The 23,165-nt window shown below is 42.5% G+C and overlaps 1 protein-coding gene across 1 annotated transcript in view; it reads left to right on the top strand.

Moving 5' to 3' along the window:
- The window catches only part of LOC119457955 (sodium/calcium exchanger 3-like), a 301,682-nt gene that overhangs the window by 266,900 nt on the left and 11,617 nt on the right, over positions 1-23,165 (top strand). The window contains 4 exon segments of the mRNA XM_037719738.2: positions 7,908-7,952; positions 12,867-13,006; positions 14,654-14,753; positions 20,667-20,741. Of these exon segments, the coding sequence (XP_037575666.1) occupies positions 7,908-7,952; positions 12,867-13,006; positions 14,654-14,753; positions 20,667-20,741 (360 nt within the window).

The following is a 23,165-nucleotide window of genomic DNA, read 5'->3' as shown; positions in this document are numbered from 1 at the left end:
CCAGCGCAACATTGCTGAGGGCTGAACAAAATCTGGGAGAATAATTATCTCCTTACCCTAGCTGAAGGCAAAAAAAAAAGTTAAGGAGTTAACTGGTTATGGTATAAAAGACTCAAAACAATGTGAAGGAACAACAGGACTGGAAATAGCAGACATGTTGACTTTAGAAGCATGCCTGCGTGCGCGCATTTGTAGACTGAAATCAGGAAACGGAAATTATTACTCTAACAAACAATCGAAGAGGTAATATATAGGCCGACATAGATGTCGCTGATACAAATGTTTATTATGTAGTACGCCTCTTCTAACTCACGTGCCAATGCTTCTTCACTTTTGCAAACCATGCAGGCGTTAGAACGACTCGAGGGAGTATTGCAGATCTTGAGACACACATGAACCCAGCAACAACTATTAGTGACAAGAGACATTGTTCTCACGTTTCAATTCATTTCGATTCCAAATCAAAATGGAACCGAAATTCAAACCAGCTTTTTTTTCATATATATATATATATATATATATATATATATATATATATATATATATATATATATATATATCCGCTTTCGTTGTCGTCATGGGACTTTTGGGCGATGCTAGAGCATGAGCAACTTTTTGTCGTCACGTGGTTGACCCGTCTCTCTCTCTCTCTCTCTCTCATTTCTTTCTAATGAGGTGCGGTGTCCCAGATTTGCGATGATTTGGCGGCCGCGCCTCTTATGGCCGCGTGCGCCGCGGGGCAACGCCCATCGGCGAAGCGCCAACCAGGCACGTCCTCAGCTCTCGACCCATCATCACTCTTCGCGCGTTCGGGCTTTTCTCGGGCGCGCAACGCAAACGCAGCCAAGAGAACCGCCGAAACGGCCGGCCCCCCCATGGCGGTAGATAGGCTTTAACTTTTGACCAACGGCTCCTGACGGAGCTTTGACTAATGATTGTCGGCTCGGAAGCGCTGTCAATGTGCCTCCGAATTAGGAGGAGAAAGGGCCAACTTGTCTGCAGGAAATTGCTGTCATATTTGATTAAGAACGCGGGTACGCTGGCTTCCTTAGCGGAATAAAGAGAACGTGTGCCACGAACTCTACAGCGGGCGTAACGCTAAATCAATCACTTCGACTCACACTTGTGCGGCACAAGTAATATAGTCACGTGGGGGTCAGTTCGTATATGCTTCCCTCTATGCAGATATCTTCGAAATAACTCCGCTCGTGTTCTATTACCACTACCTCAAAATCGCTCTTCCAGCTTTTGCGGTTTTAGGGTGGCCTTGGGGCTGTATTACTTCTTTTACACTTCCGAAAGAGGGATTCAGAATAATGCAGTTCGTATTTCATAGGCTGCAGTGCACGTGAATTACGAATGGAAAAAATCCAAAATTATTTTTTGCTTTAGATGAAGTTTAACAAAAGTTAAGAGAACGTGCCTAAAATGGGTTTGTAATAGTCTTATCGCCGTAGCAAAATTCAAGCCTCCATAGCCACGGGCAATGTTGCGTTTAATGGCCATATTGAATTAAGGAACAGATCAGCACGTCGAGCGGGCAAAATTAAGCCCAACAATTCTTAGCCACTACACCAACTGTCTGTCGCTCATTACAAGCTATTCACGTTGATACTCCTATTATATTGGTTCTCGTTTTATTGCAAGACAGATGTTTGCGCTGAAACAACAGTTATAATCACACTAATTAAGTAGCCAACTAATATCAAATGCACCCGCCCTAATTTCTTACAAAGCATCGAGCTTGCACCTGGTGTAAGTTGGCATAAAAATACGCGCGCCATTTTTTTCCTGCCACTAGCTGTCGACGGAAAGAATAATTAATGAAGCGGATTACTTTGAAATGGTCATATATCATTGTCAGAACTTATTCGCGGTGAAATAAACGAATGGAGGTGAGCTCTTCTCCAAAGCATGCCTCAAAACTGCTAATACGTGATCGGGCTCCAGAATCAAGTTCTCATTAGAAATAGAAGTCATTCTTGAGGTCTAGAGAAATTATTCTTATGATTTCGTCACGGAACACTTTCAAAATATACTGGTGCGAAACTCCAGATTTCAGTGAAGAAATTATGGTTACGAGAGCGAGAGATTATGTCACGTACTAATGACTTCGGCGCCTATTTTTTGTTCATGATACTCTGTTTTTAGCGATATCAAGGCTACAAAAAACTTGGCAGCTCTAACTATAGTGACCTCATCTTTCGCAATATGGCTTGCTGCACTACGTATAACTACGCGCGATCGTATGTCGACAGATTGGATTACGTGTGAGCATAATGCTTTGCAAGAGTACGCAAAAAAAAAAGGCGCATGGCCTTTCCTTAATTGTGGCTGCGCGCACTTCTCCAGCCCTAATTACGTTTCAAGTTTCGTGGCAGTCTGCAAATGGGGGCGCGGTTGTCTATAGTGCCGAAATATGTCTAATTACTGCGTACATTTGAAAGAAGCGGTTCGCAAAGTAATTATGAAGGATGCAGAGGAAGCGTAAAGGATGACGTGATGAATTGGGATTGTGAACTGGCGGCTCCATTAGCTTCGATTACGGTATCCTGTATGTGTACAGTGCCCCATAAGTATGTTAGGACAAAACGATCACGGCAAAAAAAAGTAAAGAAAAAAAATTGATGTTTCGTCAAATATGTCTAAAAGACACGTAATCAGAGAAGGCTCTGATATGAACATAGCTGCTGAGTTCAATATAGGCGGACTTCAAGCCTTGCGTAATGGTGGCATGAAGAAATCATGGGAGCTAGGCATCATATAAGCAAATTATAAATAAAATAAACAAACTCCATTTAAACGTACCGCAAGTTCTGCGATTTTGTTCAACTTACATAGGAACATCACTAGAGACGTCGAGGCAAAATTACTTTCTTTTTCGTATTTGTGAGCTAACCATAGCTTACGCAACAAAAATGGTTCTACACTTATCAGTGACGTAAAGAAATCGGCATTGAATGTTTCGATAAACCAATAGTCCAGTGCTGTCCGTGACATTTGCGCACGTGTTCTTGTAATTTTAAAGTCACTATGCAGCTGAACGCAGGTCATAGCCCCACTAAAAGTCATCAATGAACATTCAATGTCAATTTATTCGTGACAGCAATAAGTAATTTTAATGATGGTCCGAAAGACAACTAGGTGAAGCAGTGTACGCTACGTTTTTTCTCTAAAACTAACCTGCCATTCAAGTTATACTGACTTTGACTCGCGAACAATGGGCGCCGAATTTCGTAAGGTGGGAAAAATCACTTTTGTAAGGACAGCGCGAAGTGGTTTTGAGCGCACCGATTGAAAGTTCACACATAAATAATAACGCGTCAAATATCGTGTTGTGCGATTGACGTCTTCCCAGTACTTAAGAAAGTTGAAGGCGACGTGCTTTGTTGGCGCTGATGGGCACAGTTGTTTGTCGTTTGTGACGTGTCGTTATGACGTGACGTGTCGTTATGACGTGACGTGACGTTATTAAGTGGTTGTGACGTCTCGTGTTGTCGTTACGGACGCTGCATTCTTGAATGCATCTTCGTTATTGTGCTTGTGCTGCGTACATCTGACTCGAGTAAACGGACGAATGTGCTCGTCAAAAACGAAGTTAATTGCATGCTGTTAATCGCAATAACACTCTACTAATTTCGAGTGCGTATCTTTCTTTGATGTTACACGCTCACCACTCTACGGACTAGAGGACTGCGCAAATTCGCGAAGTTCGTTATATTTTGTATCAGAAAATTCAGCTTGCCTAGAAGTAAGCTCCATTTCCTTACAAGAGAATAACCTAATGGTTGGACAAAAATGTGCTATGTCATGGAGGGATCCGTGTCATGGGCACTGAAATGTCACGCCCCAGCACCCTATTTTCTGCTCACTATAAAACTATTCACTCTGTGTTATCACAAGTCATCAACTACGCACTACTTTAACGACGTCCGCATTTTCGACATGTATTGCTATTACACGATGGTCAACGTTACTTTTCTTCAAGCCTAACGTGAGATCAGCCATACTGAACGCGGCATTGCATACTAACCAATATGATAGTGTTCTGCATGACTACTTATTGAAACCTCCTCGTACGTCACAAATAATGATAACATGTACTTGTCACGAACTGACACGCGTATTTATTTTCTAACATCACTGCAAGATGTCAGGAAGATAATATAAGTCCAAAGCTACGACAGCACATGAAGCACGCTTATATGTACATTTGAGCTATTATGTAACGCATACATGAACGACAAACGATGAATAGTTTGGTCCAGAACTGAGGCATATTCGTTCAATCTAGTTACGTCACCGTCCTTCATCTTATCTGGGTTGCAACATTGCGTAAGAAAAAGAGATACGGGGGGCACTTCACCAATGCTTCAACATGGCCACCTAACTGGATACATGCATCTCTGAAACTGTTGGTTGAGGCTGTGGGATTCGTACTTCAACAGCCGGGGCATTCGAAATAACTGGCCTAACAAGGTCCTAACAGAAAGTTGCTCATGCAGATGTTCAGAGCTGAAAGGTAATAAGTTTTATCTCGTCAGCAGTAGTGGAACCACATATTTGACAGGACAATACTGAAGGCAGACGAAGCAATACTCGAACTCAGTCAACGCTCAACGAATCCTGCGAATCAGAAATAATCCTAAACGAATCCTATACCGCAAATGATTGCGGCATACTAAGCGAGAAACGAAAATCATTGTTGTGCCCAGTAGTGTCTCCTCGCAATAAATGGTTACATGAATTGAGAGCTAAAAACCGGAATGAAAGTCGTAATTGTGATTGTAAGTACATATTTAGGGCGTGGTTATGTAAAGACCGGCGAATTTGCTCCATTTTAACCACCTCGTCAAACACTTCTAAATTTTTTAAGGATGCAACTTCTAAGCTGTCTTGAAGGGGGGCTTACGCCGTGTGAATGAGGCGGAATTGTAGTTTTTATATGTAAACGTGGTAGGGAAAAAAGTAGGCATTTTATGCAGTAGCTCCTTGCGACGGTGTTATATTACACGGCGCATATTGCCAGTAGCGATTTTTACGTAACCGCCAGGGGAGATGGTGAAACTAGTGCCAAGAGAAACACTCACTGGCTCAGATTACTGCTTGAAAGGTATCTCTTTTATATATTTTGAATAATTCATAAAGGTTATATACCTATACGAAGTGATTTTTTTCCCCACAAGCAGAATTCACTTATTGTGCACTGCTACATTTGTGGATACGCTTTCTAGGTGGCAAATGTATAACGTAAAAAGCTCCAAGACTTTGTTCGCATTGAACAGACACCAGAATACGTTTTGGAAGTTTAATGTTGTCGGTGGATTTTACAGAACCATCTTTTTTTTTTTTTTCGTCACCCGAATACCTCTATACCACTATCTTGCATAGCTGCCTCGACGACAATATCGAGAGTCAGGTCGCACACGGCTGCTTCCGCGAAGAACGGTAGTTTGTAGTGCTTTTAAGTATGTGTGCACATGCTACGCTTTCCCGTCTGCGTTGGCTGTTTTTTGAAAAGGAAGGCGCGGAGATTGCTTTGTTATCGTTATCTTCAAGAATCTTGGAAACGTCTCTAGAATACTTTTCTCGCAGTATGTCCTTTAACAATTCATTGAGAGTGTAAATTCTATACTAGAAATACAAACTAGTGTGAAAGGTGTCCAGTGTTCAAAACATGAATCGTAATGCAACGCATCGTAAATCAATCAATAAATGTGGTGCTCGTTTACTTCCTTGCTATTTGGGCGTCATAACGCTACTAGCCTATTATTGAATATCCGAATCGCTTCCGTCAGTACTCCGATGATGCTTTATTAAGGAGTTACCCCAGGACAAGCAGAAAATGACTAGCGATACCATAATTATCAGCAATAAATATTTGCACATGATTATGTTATAGTAAGGTCATTTTCTTCCTCTCTTGAGATATCAGCCCGTAGGCACACAGGTTCGGATTACGAATGCTATGACTTAGAACGTGAGCCAACTTGAATTCTAAATGCGTCAACGGTTACCGGAGTACACTAGGTAGCATAACTGCAGTTAGGTTATTGCAAGTAATTCCGGAAATAGAAGCTTTAGCGTTCTTAAACGGAAGGTTAATCACAAAACTCTATTCTTGCCTGAAATTTCTGGACATTTATTTCTGACATAGATCATGCATTACTCGAGCAAAGGTTTTCTAGAGACCTTTCCGTGCGCTGAAAATGGAATCGTCGACTTAGTGACGTAGACGGAAATTGTAGGCCAAGAATGGGCGGCTTCCAGTAGCGCATGCGCAGTGCCGAAGCTGTCTGTTTGGCCACTTACCCAGTGGCCAACGCTTTCTGCCGACAGCAGCCAGTATGAACCTAGTAGCCAAAGTTCGCTCTCCTACCGTAAACGACCAGAAACATAGAATCCGCAAAACGTGGTAGGGTCCAAAGGAAGCTATCTTTATAAAAAAATATTGCACACAATACTACACTACATTCAATATTCGGTATAGCTCGAAACAATCGCGTTCTTGACATGTCTCGTTTCGTTTCGCTGAACGACTGGCTTCTAGTTGGAACTATAGGTACTCGATTTCATTAAAAAGAGAAAAAGAGGCTTTGATGTTCTCCGAAATGACGATGGTTCCATAGTCAGCGCTCGGTTTCCTATTTCGATAGATATGAGGCCGACTTGCGGGAAAAGCGCAGCATGTGAAAATAAAAACAAATGTATGCGACATGGCACGAGAAACCCCACGATACTTCCGTTCAGTCTTGCGAACGGACGTTTTTATGCCTTCTATGACGTACAGCTTTCGTAGTGAGTAGAGGCTGTTGTTGGGCTGCACTTGGCTTTCTCGTAGCAGTGGCCGTTATACGGTGATGTCATCTATACTGCCGCTTACGTAGTGAGTAGGAGCAGTATCTGTGCCGCTTTGTAGTTTCGCAATGCCATGCTCTCTATCTTTTCTCTGTCTGTCTCTTTTCGAAGCGCCTTCTTGTTTGCTTTTTTTTTTCGTGTGTTGTGTGATAATGTCAAGATATTCTGTTATCCTTTTACCTTTCTTTCTCTATCTGCGCTGCCGCCTTCTTACAATATCGTCGCACTGCTCTTATTTCACTTGCGTTTTCTGAATTTAGCGCTGTCTTCCGTCTGTGAGAAATGTTACTTTTGTTTTCTAACGTGCCAACTGAAGAGTTTCCAGCGACCGCAATAACCGTTCTTCGAATGCTACTAGACGCCGAAGAAGATGACCAGAAGGCCGGGAAGAGGCTTTCGAATTGTGGCCGCATAAATATCCTTCTGAATATTACAGAGGTACCTAAAGAACGCAATTCTGGTTCCAGTGTGTTCAACAATTTAAAATACGCGTGTGGTTGTGGTAATACTAAACTTTTCAAAACGTCATTGTTGTTTACTTAATGTATTTGCAAAAAGAAGAAAAGCCTCTTATGAAATATTTGTCTGAAGACCGCAGTAAAATAAACCGCAAGGACAACACGCATGTGCGATTGTTTTTACACCGCGGCAAAATAATTACCTTCATGGGCTGAACACAAATGGTATTTAGCTTTAGCGATCGTCACCTATCATGCTTATTTCGATATTTTTCTGCCACTTTTCTGCCACTTTCTGCCACCTTTTTCGAAAAAAAAATGTGCCGCAATCATACTGGAAACCCTTCAAGTTTGCTCGACAAACTTTGCTTTTTGTTTCACTTTCGTTTTCTTTTTTTGAGCTCTAATAGTTTGCGCTTGTCATGAAGGTTCTGTTCACCTTTCTTTCTCTTTTCTTCTATTCTCTGCTTCTTTCTTTTCCTCGACTGGGGGTTCGTCTGTTCCCAACGTTTTCAAAATGTGCGTCCCCTGTCCCCAAACCTCCCCCTCTCAACCCGCCGTCCTGTGCCACCTCTGACCTCCTGTTCCTAGACGACCCTTACTACATCCAAGAAAAGCTGGCCTATGAGAAATCAGGTAGGCGCATCGCATATGACCCCTATGCGATCTGCACTGCTCGCCGATTCGCTTGCAAATATTCACGGTTATATCAACCTAGTTATACGCTTGCCAGCTACATCTCTCTCTCTCTCTCTCTCTTCTTTTCTTTTTGACCTGCGTATGCATCACGATGGCTACATTTCACACAATTTTTCACTCTTATATGCTTTTTTTTTACCTTATTGCTGCCTTGGCGCTTGTAATATATGCGCTGCTCGCATTGAATGAGATCAGGAATGATGCTCCCATCTGCTCGTTATGTGGAAGCAATATGAATCGCGTTTCGCTTCGTCACCGCTTTGTTCGATTTGTGTTGTGCCTGAATGACTGGCACCGTCATCTGTTATGCCTGCTTTGAGACTTCTTTTTTTTTCTTGAAACGGTTGTAAGCAACAGTTCCCTCCTAGTTCCTCCAGACGCCATTTTTTAAATTTATTTTGTCATAAACATTAATGTCGAAAGTGTTCTACACCCTCGACAAACGAGCAGTAGATCACTTGCGGTCCAGCTCATGTTGTTTGCAAGCAAGGTATTGATATGAGTGGCACCAAACAACATAGGTCTTTGTGTCTATATCGGCGTAGGCTTACCTGACGCATTGTTGTGCAATTGGGCGTGAATAGTACGCACCTTCGTATGGGCTAAATAAAAGCCTGCAACTTATTTAGGGGTTATTGTTATGCGTGTGCATAACGCGAAAATTTTTTGTTATTAACTATGTTGTAAAGGGACAAGCGAGATAGTATGACAGAGTTTGTCGCATTGATCCGTGTTATTTACACACTGTTCAACTAAAGTACACGTGTTTTTACGCAATATATGTCTCAGGCAAATAAGGCTGTTGGAAGTGACGGAACAATTCAAAGAGAACGGTCTTAGGCGTCTGCAAGAACAATAGGAGGGAGCGTTGTTTAAACCGTTTTTTTGCTTGTTTTTTGCTGCATTTATGGACATTTTTGGCATCGTCCACTGGCGTCAGCCTCACTGGCTTGATCGCCCGTTCATTTTTGTGCATTTTTCTTTCTGGCTTGCTCTATGGCTAGCAGTATGAAATCACCAGAATTCGACATTCAAGATTGTCATGTCAACGACTCGTTAGCGGGACTGTAGCATGGAATTTTTTGGCTGCTTTCCTCTCTGTGGTGTAAAAGATTGGTCTGACAAAAAGGAAATAGTACATACCGAAGCTCACGAAAGTACACTTTTAGAAGTCTCTTACGGGGGCTCTATTTTAAAAGAAAGTATCTATGTGCACGGCTCATCCAGTTATTTCGTGTTTGTACAATTTAAATAAACGATTTCCCTTTGGCAATCAGAAAGTCAGATACTTCGCAAAGAACATGCATGGACATGAAAAGTTCTCGGAAAGTAGTGATTTACCAAACCGAAAGAGAGAAACGTCATCTTAGTAGGGATATTTCAAGGATAATAAAAGGTGTCGAAGTTTTGCACTTTGCGAAGCTTCGAGAGTCTCCTGAAAATTGAAGTTTCATGTAAAAATTCTAGTTTAGTTGACACATATGGGGCACCTGTCCGGAAATATACAACGATAGTGAGTTGTTCAGGATCAGAGGATGCAAATTACCGCCATGCCTCGATTGGGTGTTACTACAGAGACATCAAAAAACAATCGCTAGGCTTGTTCCTCTTGTCCATAACTGTCAAAAACAACTACGGAACTAATTAACTCCAAACTAAACACTAAGCTTTGTGACCTACGTGTTTATCCTAATAAAAAGCTAAACGTTGTGTAGTATTTCTTCCCGTAAGAAAAGCTCAAAGTGCCTTAATGTCTTACTCATTGTATTTGTCCTACCGCGAGAATTCGGAAAGGCAACATTTTCGCCTGCTGCAACGATCGTGTGTTATAGTTCAGTCAATATGATACTTTGCGAATGTTCTCCGCACTATCTTGACGCGGTTGATCTGTTGCGCGAAAATCGTAAACGAAAACGCACACACAAAGTGCAAGTATACGTCTTCGACCACGTGTGTTCATTTATGGCTGTTCGCGCTACATTTCAACCTCGTGAGGATGTACGACCTACTATCCCCAGCTACTCTTAATATCCTACTACATTTAAATAATCCGTAAAAATCCTCAATGTTTCTGGTAATTTTCTCTTCAACTCTCTTGTTGCCATGACAAAACTGATACCTTTGCACAAACTTTCAAAAGTCCGAGCTGCCCACATTTTTTTTCTTTTTTGCTTGATAGCGCTCCTTGAGAGAGGGATGTTTGTTTTCCTTGAGGTACGACCCCTAAAGTTAACTCACAAACAAGTGTCGGTCTCACGCTTAATGCTTTGTTATTTGCTGTAGTACTGAACTTAATTAGTTCTCGCAGACTTAATGTACTTAAGCATTCCCTATATGAAGAACCCGAACATTTACAAGACATCAGCTCTTGTAGGTTTGTCAAGGTGGATTACGATGATTAGGATTGAAAACTGAGCGAATTGCTATGTGATCATCTTTAGATTTGTGCAGAGGTCACAAAACACGAAGCTACAGTATCCTGTGCACTTCATTTACAGTAGTTTCATGTTTCGTGAGTTCTCCCCAAATCCTAAGGTGATTTCTCAACGTGGGTTCACGGACATGGAAAGTTTCGTGCGATTGGTATAGTCTTACTTGAATGGTCGTAATCTCGTGATACGTGCGAAATCTGGTGCATGTGAACGCGCACAAAACCAGAAAGGAACTTAATTTTTTTTTTCGGCATGCAGTAACCGTCATGAAGCATGTGTGGCTGTGCTCGTCATTCGTGCATGTGCGCCCGCACCAACCACACTGTGCTCATACTGTCACGTGATGCGACAGGGCCCATACATGAAGCAGCTGTACTTTTTGAGTCACTCAAAAAGCTCCATTACTGCCCATGACTCTTAAATAGGCACAATGCACATAATATTGCGCGACGCTGTTTATGAGGGCAACTTAAGCGTACTTGGGTATACGCTGGCAATTTGATTTCGTGTACAAATGAACACTGTCGTATACAACGACACAAATGATGATTTTGCTGCATTTTCTTTTGACTAATAAAAAACAATAATTAGACAGAAGAACTAGTAATTTCTGTCAGTCAAATATCCGTTCTGTCACATGTTGAGGTTAAGGTAGCTGGTAAGCTGGTAATTTTTGGGTCCGTGCGCTTGCTTTTTTTTAGTTAAAATTACGCAACTGGATTCATGCAAGTATTGAGCACGTGACTACTTAACGTCGCTCATTTCTCTTTAGTCATGAGATCACAGCTGCTTTTGTGTAGACCCTCTGTCGCTTTAACAATGTATTTTAACTCACATTACATCACACCAACAACACATTGTCATTTTCAGCAACATTCGGAATCGTGAGTTTCTCATTGTCATTTGTGAGAGCACTCAATTTCGGGAAGCTTTCTCCATCTGTATGCGAAAGTATAAGCCTTCAAAAGGTGCCATGCACTGAAAGAAATAATGTGAGGAGAAACAGTCCTGTGCATTTGTTACTTGTATCGCGCGTCACCTGTGGCAGAAACCTCCATTTTCCACAGTGTAAATATTACTTATTTTGTATATAAACCATATCAAATGTACCACAAAAGCTAAGTTTCCGTGCGAATAGAAACCTCAATAGACCTGGAAATATTTTGTGATGCTAATATACATGTGTACCAATTTTAAGGCAGAGTTGTTCTGCTCGAACCTTTCATTCTGGCAGCCGGCGTCCCATTCGCCAAATAAATAACGTAGGTTTATTAAAACATCGAGAATAATATATTACCGTTTTTTTTTAGATTCACGTCATTGGATAAGACGTAGCCAAGGGGTACACGTTTGCTTTCGCAAACAATAGGATAGAAACTTGGGCGCTAGACGCCATGATGAGCATTGATGTCGTCGTGTACTCTCATTGGCTTTGTTCTTCGGCTGGAACGGCTTGTCACAGTTGTTTGATGGTAAACAAGGTTAAACTTGACATTACCTAATGAACCGGAACTTATCATTGCAGGTCAGCAGCGACTGATGTTATAGGGCAGTCATTTTCAATTCATTATTTTTCTTTTACGGCAACAGTAAAAAAAGCAATATTGTAAATGTTCTTGATGAAGCATACAGCTTAATTGAGATTGATTTAAAATTCTGAACCTAAATTCTTTACATCAGCAGAAATGTACCGTAAATAGACTGCACAATACATACATAAGTGCTCCATGTCGATGCTGCTACTGAAGAAAATTAGCCAGGTTACGCACTAATCAATGCCTTTTCGAAAGAAATCAGTAATAATTCTGCTTGCTTAAGCGAAAAATTTTCTCGGTGAGATTTTTCATAACATATTTTGCCACTGGAACCTTAACTGTTAAGGATATAAAAATTAAAGCCGATAACCTGGCGACTTATACGGCAAATAACCACAGTTAAAAACAGTGTTTAGGCTTTCTGTTCATAATCGAACAGACTAAAATGACTTTCCTTACCATATACGCCTTACCATTTTCAATACCTTCAGATCTTTTTATTCTAAACGATAGCTGAGTCGGTAATTACAAGATTTTAGGCCTTCTACTCATCCATGAAAACAAGTCGCCGTATCAGAGCGCTAACTGCTGCAGCCGAAAAAAAAAGTGCTTGCTCTAGATTTTCACAGACTTCTCCACGCGTCGCTTAATTCATGGCAAAGCCATCGCCGCTCACTCTCAAATTGCGGCCGAGCCTAGCACGATAATCTTCGAGGCGCGCGGTGAATCATCTTTTGTGTTTAGCTTCCTCCTTCCATCATCTCTGCCTCGTCTCAGACGAAGCTTTCCCGCCTTGGGTGGTGTGCCTGTTCTCGCTGTCCTACTTTCGTTGTAACGCTTATTGTCACGCTTATTGTCACGCTTGCGCGCGGCCGTGGGTGCAGATCTCTTTCGCGAGCACGGAGTGGACGAAGTGCCCGAGGTCGAGCTCACCGAGGCGCAGAAGATTGCGCTCATGGGACGACCGCGCCTGGGTGACCAGTGCCGCTGCACCGTACGCATCAAGGAGAGCAAAGAGTTCAAGGTCGGTATATATGGCCCCTCTTGAAGAAGCGTCCATTGCCGGACCACTCGGTGTGGAAGCGCGGTTAAGTACGCAGCGCTAAAACACGACACATGATAACAACAAAAGAAAGCACTAGAATACTTACATCTAATCAGTTCAATTGGTAACTTATCGTCCAGTGGCGGACAGACAGAAAAAACACAAGGAATATTTATATTTGCATTCGAGAAGCCAAAGATGCTTAACATCCGCATGATAACATGAAACAGTTCTATATAAAAAATGTCCAAGTGTGAAACTTCGTAAACAAACAGATGCTAAACAGATGTTTGGCACGAAAGCACAGGGTAGGACTAGATGCTTAATATATAATAATGCGTCTTTATGTATTTCTAAACTTAGCGTTGCCGCATGCTAGCTATCACATTTGCCAAGATTTTGGCAGCATGGCCATTTTGCAATCAGCGCTTAGTTTACGGTTTGTGTGTAATACAAGAGGGGCACCATGGACAAGTGGCTCTCGTGATGAAACCACGTGCAGCAGACAATCTGGATCATTTTAAGGATGACTAGTGCCCGCACTAAGCGCGCTTCAAACTGAATGCGTGATGCACACTGAATACGTGAATAGCAATGCCAATCGTGCACTAGGGTACCTACGCCGTAACTTGAAAACTGTACTGAGTGAACTCAACCTAACCCTCTACAAAACACTTGCTCATTATAAACTAGAGTATGCCTCAGCATTCTGGGACCGTTATCAAGCTACTCTAATGCAACTCATGGAAAGTGTTCAAAACCGTGCTTCTCGTTCTATATTGTCTAATTATTCTCGTTGCGCCAGTGTTGCGTCTTTGAAACTTATACTTAGTGTACCTGAACTCTCATCCCGTCGTAAATGTGCACGATTGTGTCTTTTTTTCATAATAACTATTATTTCAACCCCATTCTAGATCGCCAACTTATAACACGTCCGTCTTGCATATCATCCCGTTGTGTTCACAAACTTGAAGTTGGCGTACCGTCTTGTCCGACAAAGTTGTGTCAGGATTCCTTTATTCCAAGAATAAGTTTGCATTGGTACCGCCTGCCTGCTTCGATCGCTACCATTCCGAATAATGCAAGCTTCCAAACAGCCGTAAACAACACGTTGTGTTAAAACTTTATTGCTGCTCATGAATGTCGTTGTTGTTGATGTATATCACTCCTTTCTGTAATGCCTTCGAGCCTAGAAAGTATTTCAGTGTTTCCTCTCCCATACCTCGAGTACTAGCAGGCATAAAACTGCAGCACTTCGGCAGGTAATACCGAAATCAAATATTGCGCAGATTATGCATGCCAATTTCTATAACCTTTGTTTATTAGCGGGATCATTTGCGATAGAGAACGGGCAAAGGCCATGGTGGCAATGAAAAGGGCCAAACGGGACTTTAATGAGAACAAAATCCGTCAGTATTAAAAACACGTCTGATGTCTTCCAGCTCATTTCTGTGAAGATCGCACCGTTTCTATGTGCCGGTTTTTTTTTTTTTTTTCTCGAATTACTCAAATGCTTTTGTATTAGCTACAGTTGGATCACCCGGCATAGTTAATTATTCAGAAAACCTGCCGGTTAGTCGCCGACACATCGGCTGCAAGCTAACGTCCTTTCCTATACTATTGCAGAACACAGTGGACAAGCTTTTTCAAAGAGCCAACATTTCGTTGATGATTGGAACGTCCTCTTGGAAGGAGCAGTTTATCCAAGCCATCACTGTGGTAGCTGGTAAGTGGCATGCAGCTTCGACCTGCTTTCTAATTGCCTTGTTTCTTTAGTTGCACGTTACCTGATTGACACCATGAAATAATTTGCGTAACTACCACCCGGGTTATTATTCCTTGACATGCGGTACTTTCTGTGTGTACTAATTTGTGTGTACTAGGCGTACTCATTTATATTTCGTGTGTGCACGCAGGAGATGTTATTTTTGTAGGGACCCGGCGATGATATTCACAGCGCTGAATAATGGAGATGATGGCACAAACGTCTCGCTCCTGTCGTCTTGAGTACGCTAGATGTGTCAGCGATCACTTGCTCTCGGTCAGTAAGAATGCGCTGCGAAACCACTGAAATCACCCGCTTATCGTATCTAACGCTGGTTAACTCTAACGCGTTGATTTGGTCTGACCACGCATCTTGGTGGCTCAGTGGCTTTGACGTTGGGGTGTTGGACGCGAGGTCGCTAGTTCAATTTCCGACCACGGCGTCCACATTCCCATAAAAACACTATGCAAAAATAAAAAAGAAAACATTAAACCCCACAAGTTATTTAATTCGTTTTAGCCCTCAATACGAACACGAGTATTATTCTGCACCAGCAATACTATGCGTGAACTGAATCACGTGTCTTATAGTGAAGGCTAGGAGGCGTGTGGCTTGAGCATGTGATAAGAGAGAATATCGCCTTAGCTTAAATGGTGAAGAACTGGAAAACAGCCTGAGAAGACTGCATTCCATTTGGGAAGCAGAATGTATGAATGATGTGTTGTTGAGATTTAAGCGAATATTAAGAAATCCTGAAAAGCTGAAACTGATGTCGGCCTCCTAAGATGGCATCCCATATGTCCGCCCAGCCTGTAGGTTCCTGTTGGGGCATGCCGCTCAGTGGACAGCGTGAATAGTTTAGCAGTTCTTGTGCGATCATGGTGGTAAGGTACCTGACAGGGCAACGTGCGAATCTATTCTTAAAACATCTTCGTGTGTCAGAATTTTATAGCTGTTTTTGTCAGCCTTCTTTAGCTTTTCCAGAATCCCCTTGTGTTCACTTATCCATTTGAATAAGTCCCCATTTGAAAATCTGTGTATGGAGTTCTGTGGCAAACGTAATGGTTCGTAATGGTTCTGACTGAATTGTCAGATATTAAAAGCAGCTCCTGAGTTGCAATACATCCGTATCAAAATGTTTTCACGCATTATCTTCCGTGTCAAAAGGAACAGGCAACCTGGGCACTTTTTCTTCTGAATTCATTGAATCAAAAAGCTTTATTGGCCATTTTTGCCTATAGTATACGGGAAGCGTTTGCAATATCTGTCGACCGTCACACAGAACAGCCAAGTAAATGCTTTCATCGAAACCGTGGTGGTTATTTTTCGCTCAGTATTTCATTCATTCGACCCCTTAAGAAAAACAAGTAAAACTTTTATTGAATCGGTAACTTTAGCAAAGAAAAGCTACGGCAGGCTTCGTAGTGTCCTATTTTATGTCATAATTTACGAGGAATAAATAGATCGTGTAAGCCCCTAACGTGTTCAGTAGAGATCTTTGGCATTCCGCTAACGATGTAACGGCGCCACAGCTGTCTCCGGCCTACACGCGTCAGCTTTCCGAGCGCTACTAAACCTCACCGCGCATTCAACGGGCGTAGCTTGTCTAACGCGACCAAAATTGGCCACTCGGCGACACAATGCTGGTATGCTATAGCTCTAGCGGAGTGCTAGAACTCTCTACTTATTGGTTAGGTTTCTTTCTCGGTGATCGATTTGTTGGTGTACTCGAGGACAGCAATAGCTTCAATCTTGAAAGAAACACAAGAAAAAATTTGTAGCGAAAACAGTACACAAGGCGGAGAAGAAGAACTTAATATTTTTGTTTTTCTTTCTTTTTTGCGTTGTTCCTTTAGAAATGCAAGTACAGAAACTCTTCCGGTTTTGCTTGCCTTGGAAGCAGTAGCTTCACTGGCCTGTTGTCTCTGATAAGTTCTCTGCCAAGCTTCGCTGCTTTGATCAGGCCATGCAGGAACGACAATATTCCAACGTCTTCTGACGTTGGCATTAAAAACGTGTGCCAAGAAAACCTCATAACGTGCGAGCCACCTGCAGACGTTGTTTCGTGTTTACAACTGAAGTGTCTCCGCGTATATATATCTCCATGCACATCTGAACTTCTTCCGAGAAGTTTTGGACATTTTGCTCCACGCAGGCCATTCGTGCTTGTTTTACGGGCGGAACGAACTTCGCTATTGGGAGTTTCTCGCGAATATGCTGCCTCTGGAACGCAGCGATCTTATCCTTGTCGCAGTTGTTAAAGCGCCGAGAACGCTCCTAGACAGGTCGCTGTAGTTCGGCTTTACGACTCGTAAGATCCTTTTACTAGTGCACGTGGCCTCTCGGGGACTATCGATCCCTCGTTGGACTCCCTGAAGACACTCTTTTTCGTCTTAGGGAAAGCATATCTATACCTGAATCTTTCACTGCCATCTCCACACGTTTGTGCGATTTTGCGTGAAATTCTTGTGATATTCACGTAGGGTGGTGGATCCGTGGTCCCCGTAGTCGTCAACGGGGAATACGAGCTTGTAAAATTTATGTCGACGATATTGAACACCATGCATAATATTTCAGAATTATGCGCAATGTCGATTTCTTTTTGGGGGCGGCACAGAATTCAGAGTTTGAGCTTAGTTTTGTGAAGCTTGTTAGAGCGCCAAGTTATTTATTGTTAGTTATTGTTATTCATTGTTTATATAGTGCCAAGTTACTTGTTCAGTTATGGAAAACCTAACTAGCCCAACAATCAACTATGTTAGAGAAGAGTTTGTTGCAAAAAAAAGTGCGCCCTTATAAATTACTGCAGTTACTGTAAATTTTGCACAGTGAAATACAGTACATATGGATGGTGAGTAGCACTGTAAAGTACAGCGATTTCTGCCTCAACAAACACGCTCACACATTTTAAGCAAGCACCGTGTTGCCTTTTCGCCATTTATTCTTACGCGATAGCGTTTAGGGCCCCGTGTCGCAGAAAATCCGACGTCGGCAACCGGCGTGTGATCGCGGGTGGCGGCAAAAATCATCGAACCACATCGATCGCGGAGGTCCTCTACGTGGTGCAAGGTTTTGGCGAACAAAAATTGGATTTCTCACAGTGAAATCCGTCAGAAAAATGGTCAAGTACGACTTTGCCGTTCGGCGTCGGATTCGCCGTCGGATCGTTTACCGATCGGCATCAGATTGTAATTTGAATGTACGAGAAAACCAACTTCTGCTACGAGGAAACTCAAACACGAACCCCTTTTCTAGCATTTCTACCAGACTTGCGCGCGTCGGGGCAATATCAAACAATAATAAAAGAATAAATAAGTGATAGGGCCTTCACATTTTAGTATAAGACCACTTATATTGCCCCTGGAAAAATGTCTTTCCAGCAATGCATTTCAGTTTAAAAGTGAAGCCGACTTTAAGGGGATCGATGTAAGTTGGTCTTTGTAAGCTGGCTTTCCCACGTTCACTGTTGCAGTGAATGAAGCCTACTTGCCGTATGCGAACGATGTGATGCGAACGGGTCCCGATAACGCTGTCGCGTTCTACTCTTAAAGGCGATGCTTAAGCGTCCTCCAAATTTTTTTTCTCTCGCGGTAAGTTTATTACAAGCACAATACTTGCGAAAGGGATTGTGAGCTTTAAACGTTTTGAGTACTTTAACCTTCAGCTTTTTCTCTATTTTTGCTTTGTTTAACCGACAACAGCAGGCAAGTCACTTTTATATGTCGTTTTACGTGTAGCCGAACCCACAGCCTCGAGTGTCGACAACCGTTCGTGCTGTGCTTATGTTATTCACGGCGTGCTTTTCAATCAAAATTGCACTGCCTGCTGCGTGCACACACCTGCTGCGTACTTCTGCTTGTTTTACGCCTTAGGTGTCACGTGCATGAACGTCACTTCCGGTTGACTACCTTGACTGCTGGCCATATATTTCTGGCTTCTACCCTGCTCCTGCTTCAGCATACACTGTAACTCGATAAAATATAATTATGAACTGTTGGGGTTATGAGTTATGATACCATTTGCAGCAGTATTTCCTATTTTGTCGTTTAATTGGAATATCTTGCTGAAGAGATTACATAAAACGTATGTGTGGTATCTGAGGTGACGCTGAACTTCTCTAGGCGCCTTCATGTGCATACAGTGGGACATCCAGTAATGTCATTGAAATTGTTCTCGGCTAACGGAGCGTAACATTATGTTTACCTTATTTCGCGGTGCAGCGAGTGAATAATCTGTGCTGACCTGCAATGAGGTTTGTTGATCTCTTCATAGGTGCCACTCGCAATCCAAACGGCCCTTTTTGAAAAGTAGACCCACTCTGTGAAGCAGCTTGCGATACGCGGAAGCAGCTTGCGATACTTGTTGCTATGAAAGTGTATTCATAATGGCGCAAGAGAAGAAATATGATCCATTTAAAGTAACTACACGAGCAGATGATGAACTAGGATACGAAGCAGCGCCGATTGGATACTGTTTGCGCCGGCCTCAAGAGTATCCAATAACACCTTCAACCTTAGCCGTTGGCTCTGGCACGCCAACGTGATATAGTGATGACAAATTATATTGAAAGTTAGAAGATATCAAACGTGAAACGGGAGGTTGAAGCGGGAGTCGGGAGGGTGTCCTGGCCCTTGCCAAGGATGCTCTTTTGACCTCAAACACAGGATTTGCGGTCTCTTCTAACGTTGCCTATCAGACTTGCTGCACGAAACAAATATGTTTGTGTACTTGTAAAGCTTGTCATTGTATTATGCCTAAAAAAGGTTCCAAAATTGAAGAAAAAAGAAATGTGACGCGATTTACTTACACGAAGGCAAACTGGGCATATTGGCTCACGGCGAGCACAACACAGACAGAAACCAAGCGAGCACAAGCTGCAGCCTTGTGGTCAGCACCAACACAGTGGTTAACGTCATCTTCACAACACACCTTAATTGCAAAAAAACTAATTAGCACATCAATTTGCGGTAGAAAAGACTCTAACCTCGACAAGGTAGGCAGTATTAATGATGGTGTCAAGAGTATCCAGCAATGTCCCCAACATTAGCCCGTTACCCTGTTAGCCTAATGTCGTATAGTCACGACACGTTTAAGGAAAAGTTCGAAAGTCCCAAGCGTGAAACGGAGCATTATTGAAGACAAGGTAAGCCACGCTTGCTGTTTTTTTTTTTCATCTTCTTCTTTCTGTTGCGCGATTTGAATTTTGGTTTTGTTACAGGCTTTGTTTCTTTAAAAGCGAAGCTTTCTCGTTTTCGTTCCTTCAGTGGGCCTTCATGAAACGCTGAACTCGCTGGAACCTAGTGTTCTCTTATCGCAGAGCTCACACTATCCGAAGATGTCCACGAATTGGCATTTTTATACGTGTCAAACAAATCTCAATTCAAAACCGCGTTTCCTGCAGAGATCATATTCTTTAACTGCGATGCCCGTTCAGTTATGCCTGGCCTCCGACAACGCTCATGCATAGATCTCTGAGGTCATGCGTTTCGCAGCGTCAAGCGCGCGCCAACCAATAGAGAGCGCTAGGTGTCTCGCGTGCGTGGTTGAAACACTGTACGATCGTGGGCATCGTTCGTCTCTCTGCAGAGCACTCATTTGAAACGATGCGAGAAACCTTCGCTTAACGTAGATTCCAACAAGTGCGTTGGATCTGCCGTAATTCTTTTTTTCCGTTTCCTTTTCTTTCGGTTTTTCTGCCTTGGTTTTGGGCGAACCTGCCTGTGTGCCCTGCTGCCTGCCTACCGTGATACCTACCTGCCTGCCCTGCTGCTTGCCTTACTGCTTGAAACACAAAACGAAACACACAAAAAAAACACTCGCATGAATCAACCTTACCTGCATCCCGGTCCTAACACAAACGGTGCACGGTTAAAGACGACGACGACCGGAACAAGTTTAAGACGGAAGAAGCGTTCGAAATGGAGAGCATCAGCTTGAAATTCACCAAAGGTAAGTGGTGTTCGAGCACATTTGGAAAGTGTTAGGTATTGGTGAGTATGAGATGAAGCGAAAATGAAGAACAGACCTTCTCTGTTCTTTGCATTAAGGACCTTCTCGGCTTAATAGGTGCGTACCGATTTTGTCGTTTTTCTTTCAGCGCAAATTATATCTCTAGTGATGTGATCATCGTTTCAGAAATGCATTGGATGTTGTGTCATGATCGACTCGTGACTGCATATCACTTGCTACCTCAGGCAAACTCACAATGCGCTTATTCACACATGACATTTTGCGAGGTCATATATGATGTCTTTAGCCATTACTGCCGTAATTAAAAACAAAAGTTGAGGGGAATTTCTACTTAAAGCATTGGTGGTAAAGCCAAATTTATTTCAAATTTCTGTGAAGCTGCTAACTTTTGAAATTAGGCGAACGAGCTGTATCTCGTTCGCAAATTGAAGCTTATAGAAGTGTTCCATGTTCCCGAGAAATTTGAGGTGTACAGCAACGCGCGATATCTTCAATTCAAACTTTAAATCTTTGGAAATCTATTTCGCATAGTTCAGGCTAACCGCTGGAGGCGTTGCTAAACTTTACACAGCTGTCGCGGCTGTACAATATTTTCAGTTCAACTTTTACATAAAGGCGAAGCACGTTAGTGCACCAAAGATGAACAAATGAAGCAGGTGCTTCTCTTAGGTTCTACATGAGGACAGTACTAGTTGGCCAAGAATTTCTTACCAACCTCATCGTTTCATATTCAAGCGTGCAAATCATTATATGCTGGTTAAAAACTGTCTCATCAAGGACAAGTGTAAGCTGTTTCACAGTCCACGTCATGATGCTACAATCGGAAAAACCAACGTCTGTAGCTCCAAATAGTGCTAAACGGTGACAAAGTGGTAAAGCTCCCGTCTCTTCATTGAGACCGTTTCCTTATCACCGCGTGTTCTCACGTCCGCCAGAAATGATAAGGATGGGCTTGATAGCTAGACCTTCGCCCCTGTGCCGAGGATCAATTCCAGGCGGTGCTTACGCAAGATAAGTTTTGTGAATACGGAGCTTAATATGTATGCGAATAGAACTGCTTCTAATACGCAAGCTTCCTTTCACGTGCCCTTTAGTGCTTTGTGTGAAGTGCCAAAATACAGTTAATGCGTTCAGAATTATTGTCTGTATCTTTCTTGGTTGTTTCCCGTTTAATCAATGGAAGTTTAAGGCAAGCTTGCACATCTGTCAGATGGGCAAGTATGAATTAAGAAAAGCTTCATTCGGTTCAACTCACGTTGACTGGCTCGCTCTGAATGTGCTGTTTCGACAACACTGTTTTAAGAGCACACAAAAAAAAAACTACAGAAAATGAAGGTACTGTTTTGTTTCCTTTTTGTATTGGCATTGTTACAATTGTCTTTATTTCAAACAGACACAAGCACCGTCTTGAGAATCCTATGCGCAATTTTCGCATCCACTATCGGCTTTTTTTTTTCTGTGTCTATTACAATGAATTGTAAATTGCGACGCGGCGTGACCGTGTTTGCGTTAAAATAGTCCACAAAAGTTCGTTTTCCTGATAACAAACACTTCTGACGCCTTTTGAAATACTAATACTCATTTTAATGTCCCTCAATCATCACTTCCATCAATTTCGAATGGCACCTTGTTTGGCAGCGTAGCACGGAACAAGCAGTGTTCAGGGAAGCAAGGTGTACTCACTAAAAGTGACAGTACATTTTATTCTCCTTTGGGTTTGAATTAGGCGGAGGAAAATGTGCGGCATAATAAGACCTGGTGCTTGCATTGTAACGTTGCGTTTTTTCAATCCCTGTCAGACGTCGTGCTCGGCTGTCATGGTTTTTCGGAAAAAAAACGGACGAGCACCTTCACCGAGGAATCAAGCACACTCGGTCCTCTTATTGTGCTAAAGAATATCTTCATGGAAGAAAAACATTGCCACCCGTCATAACCCATTACGTCGTATGGTTTTCCTTGTAAAGATAGCCTTGAAGATTAAGCAAAATTCTTCTTTTTTTTTATGGAATCGAACCGAAAACCCACGCTTTTTCGAGGCAGTCACTCTGCCATAAGAGCTAACCAGGAAGCTGGCAAGTGGAAAAGCCAGTCTGAATCAAGAAGCAGGATGAGGCTCACGGAACCTTCTGGTTAGCTCACGTGGTAGAGCGACTGCCCCGGAAATACGATCAGTCAGGTATCCGCGGATCAGAGCCAATTTTTCCGCAGCTGTCAAGCTTTCGTTCTGAGAAACCCGTACTTCGGGCCTGCTTTGGAATATTATATTTTCTTCACTCTGCGAGTTGCCGCAGACTGAGTTGCTTGAAGAATGTTTTGCGACGTAGGTAAGGCCGGTCACGCGGATGCTTATAATATTTTTTTTTCTGTACGTGCCTTTGACTCTTGCTTCCTATCTCGTTCCAC

This window comes from Dermacentor silvarum, chromosome 7 (assembly GCF_013339745.2).
Source record: "Dermacentor silvarum isolate Dsil-2018 chromosome 7, BIME_Dsil_1.4, whole genome shotgun sequence".
Lineage (NCBI taxonomy): Eukaryota > Metazoa > Arthropoda > Arachnida > Ixodida > Ixodidae > Dermacentor > Dermacentor silvarum.
The sequence above is the reverse complement of the archived record's forward strand: the minus strand, read 5'-3'. Positions and strand labels throughout refer to the sequence as shown.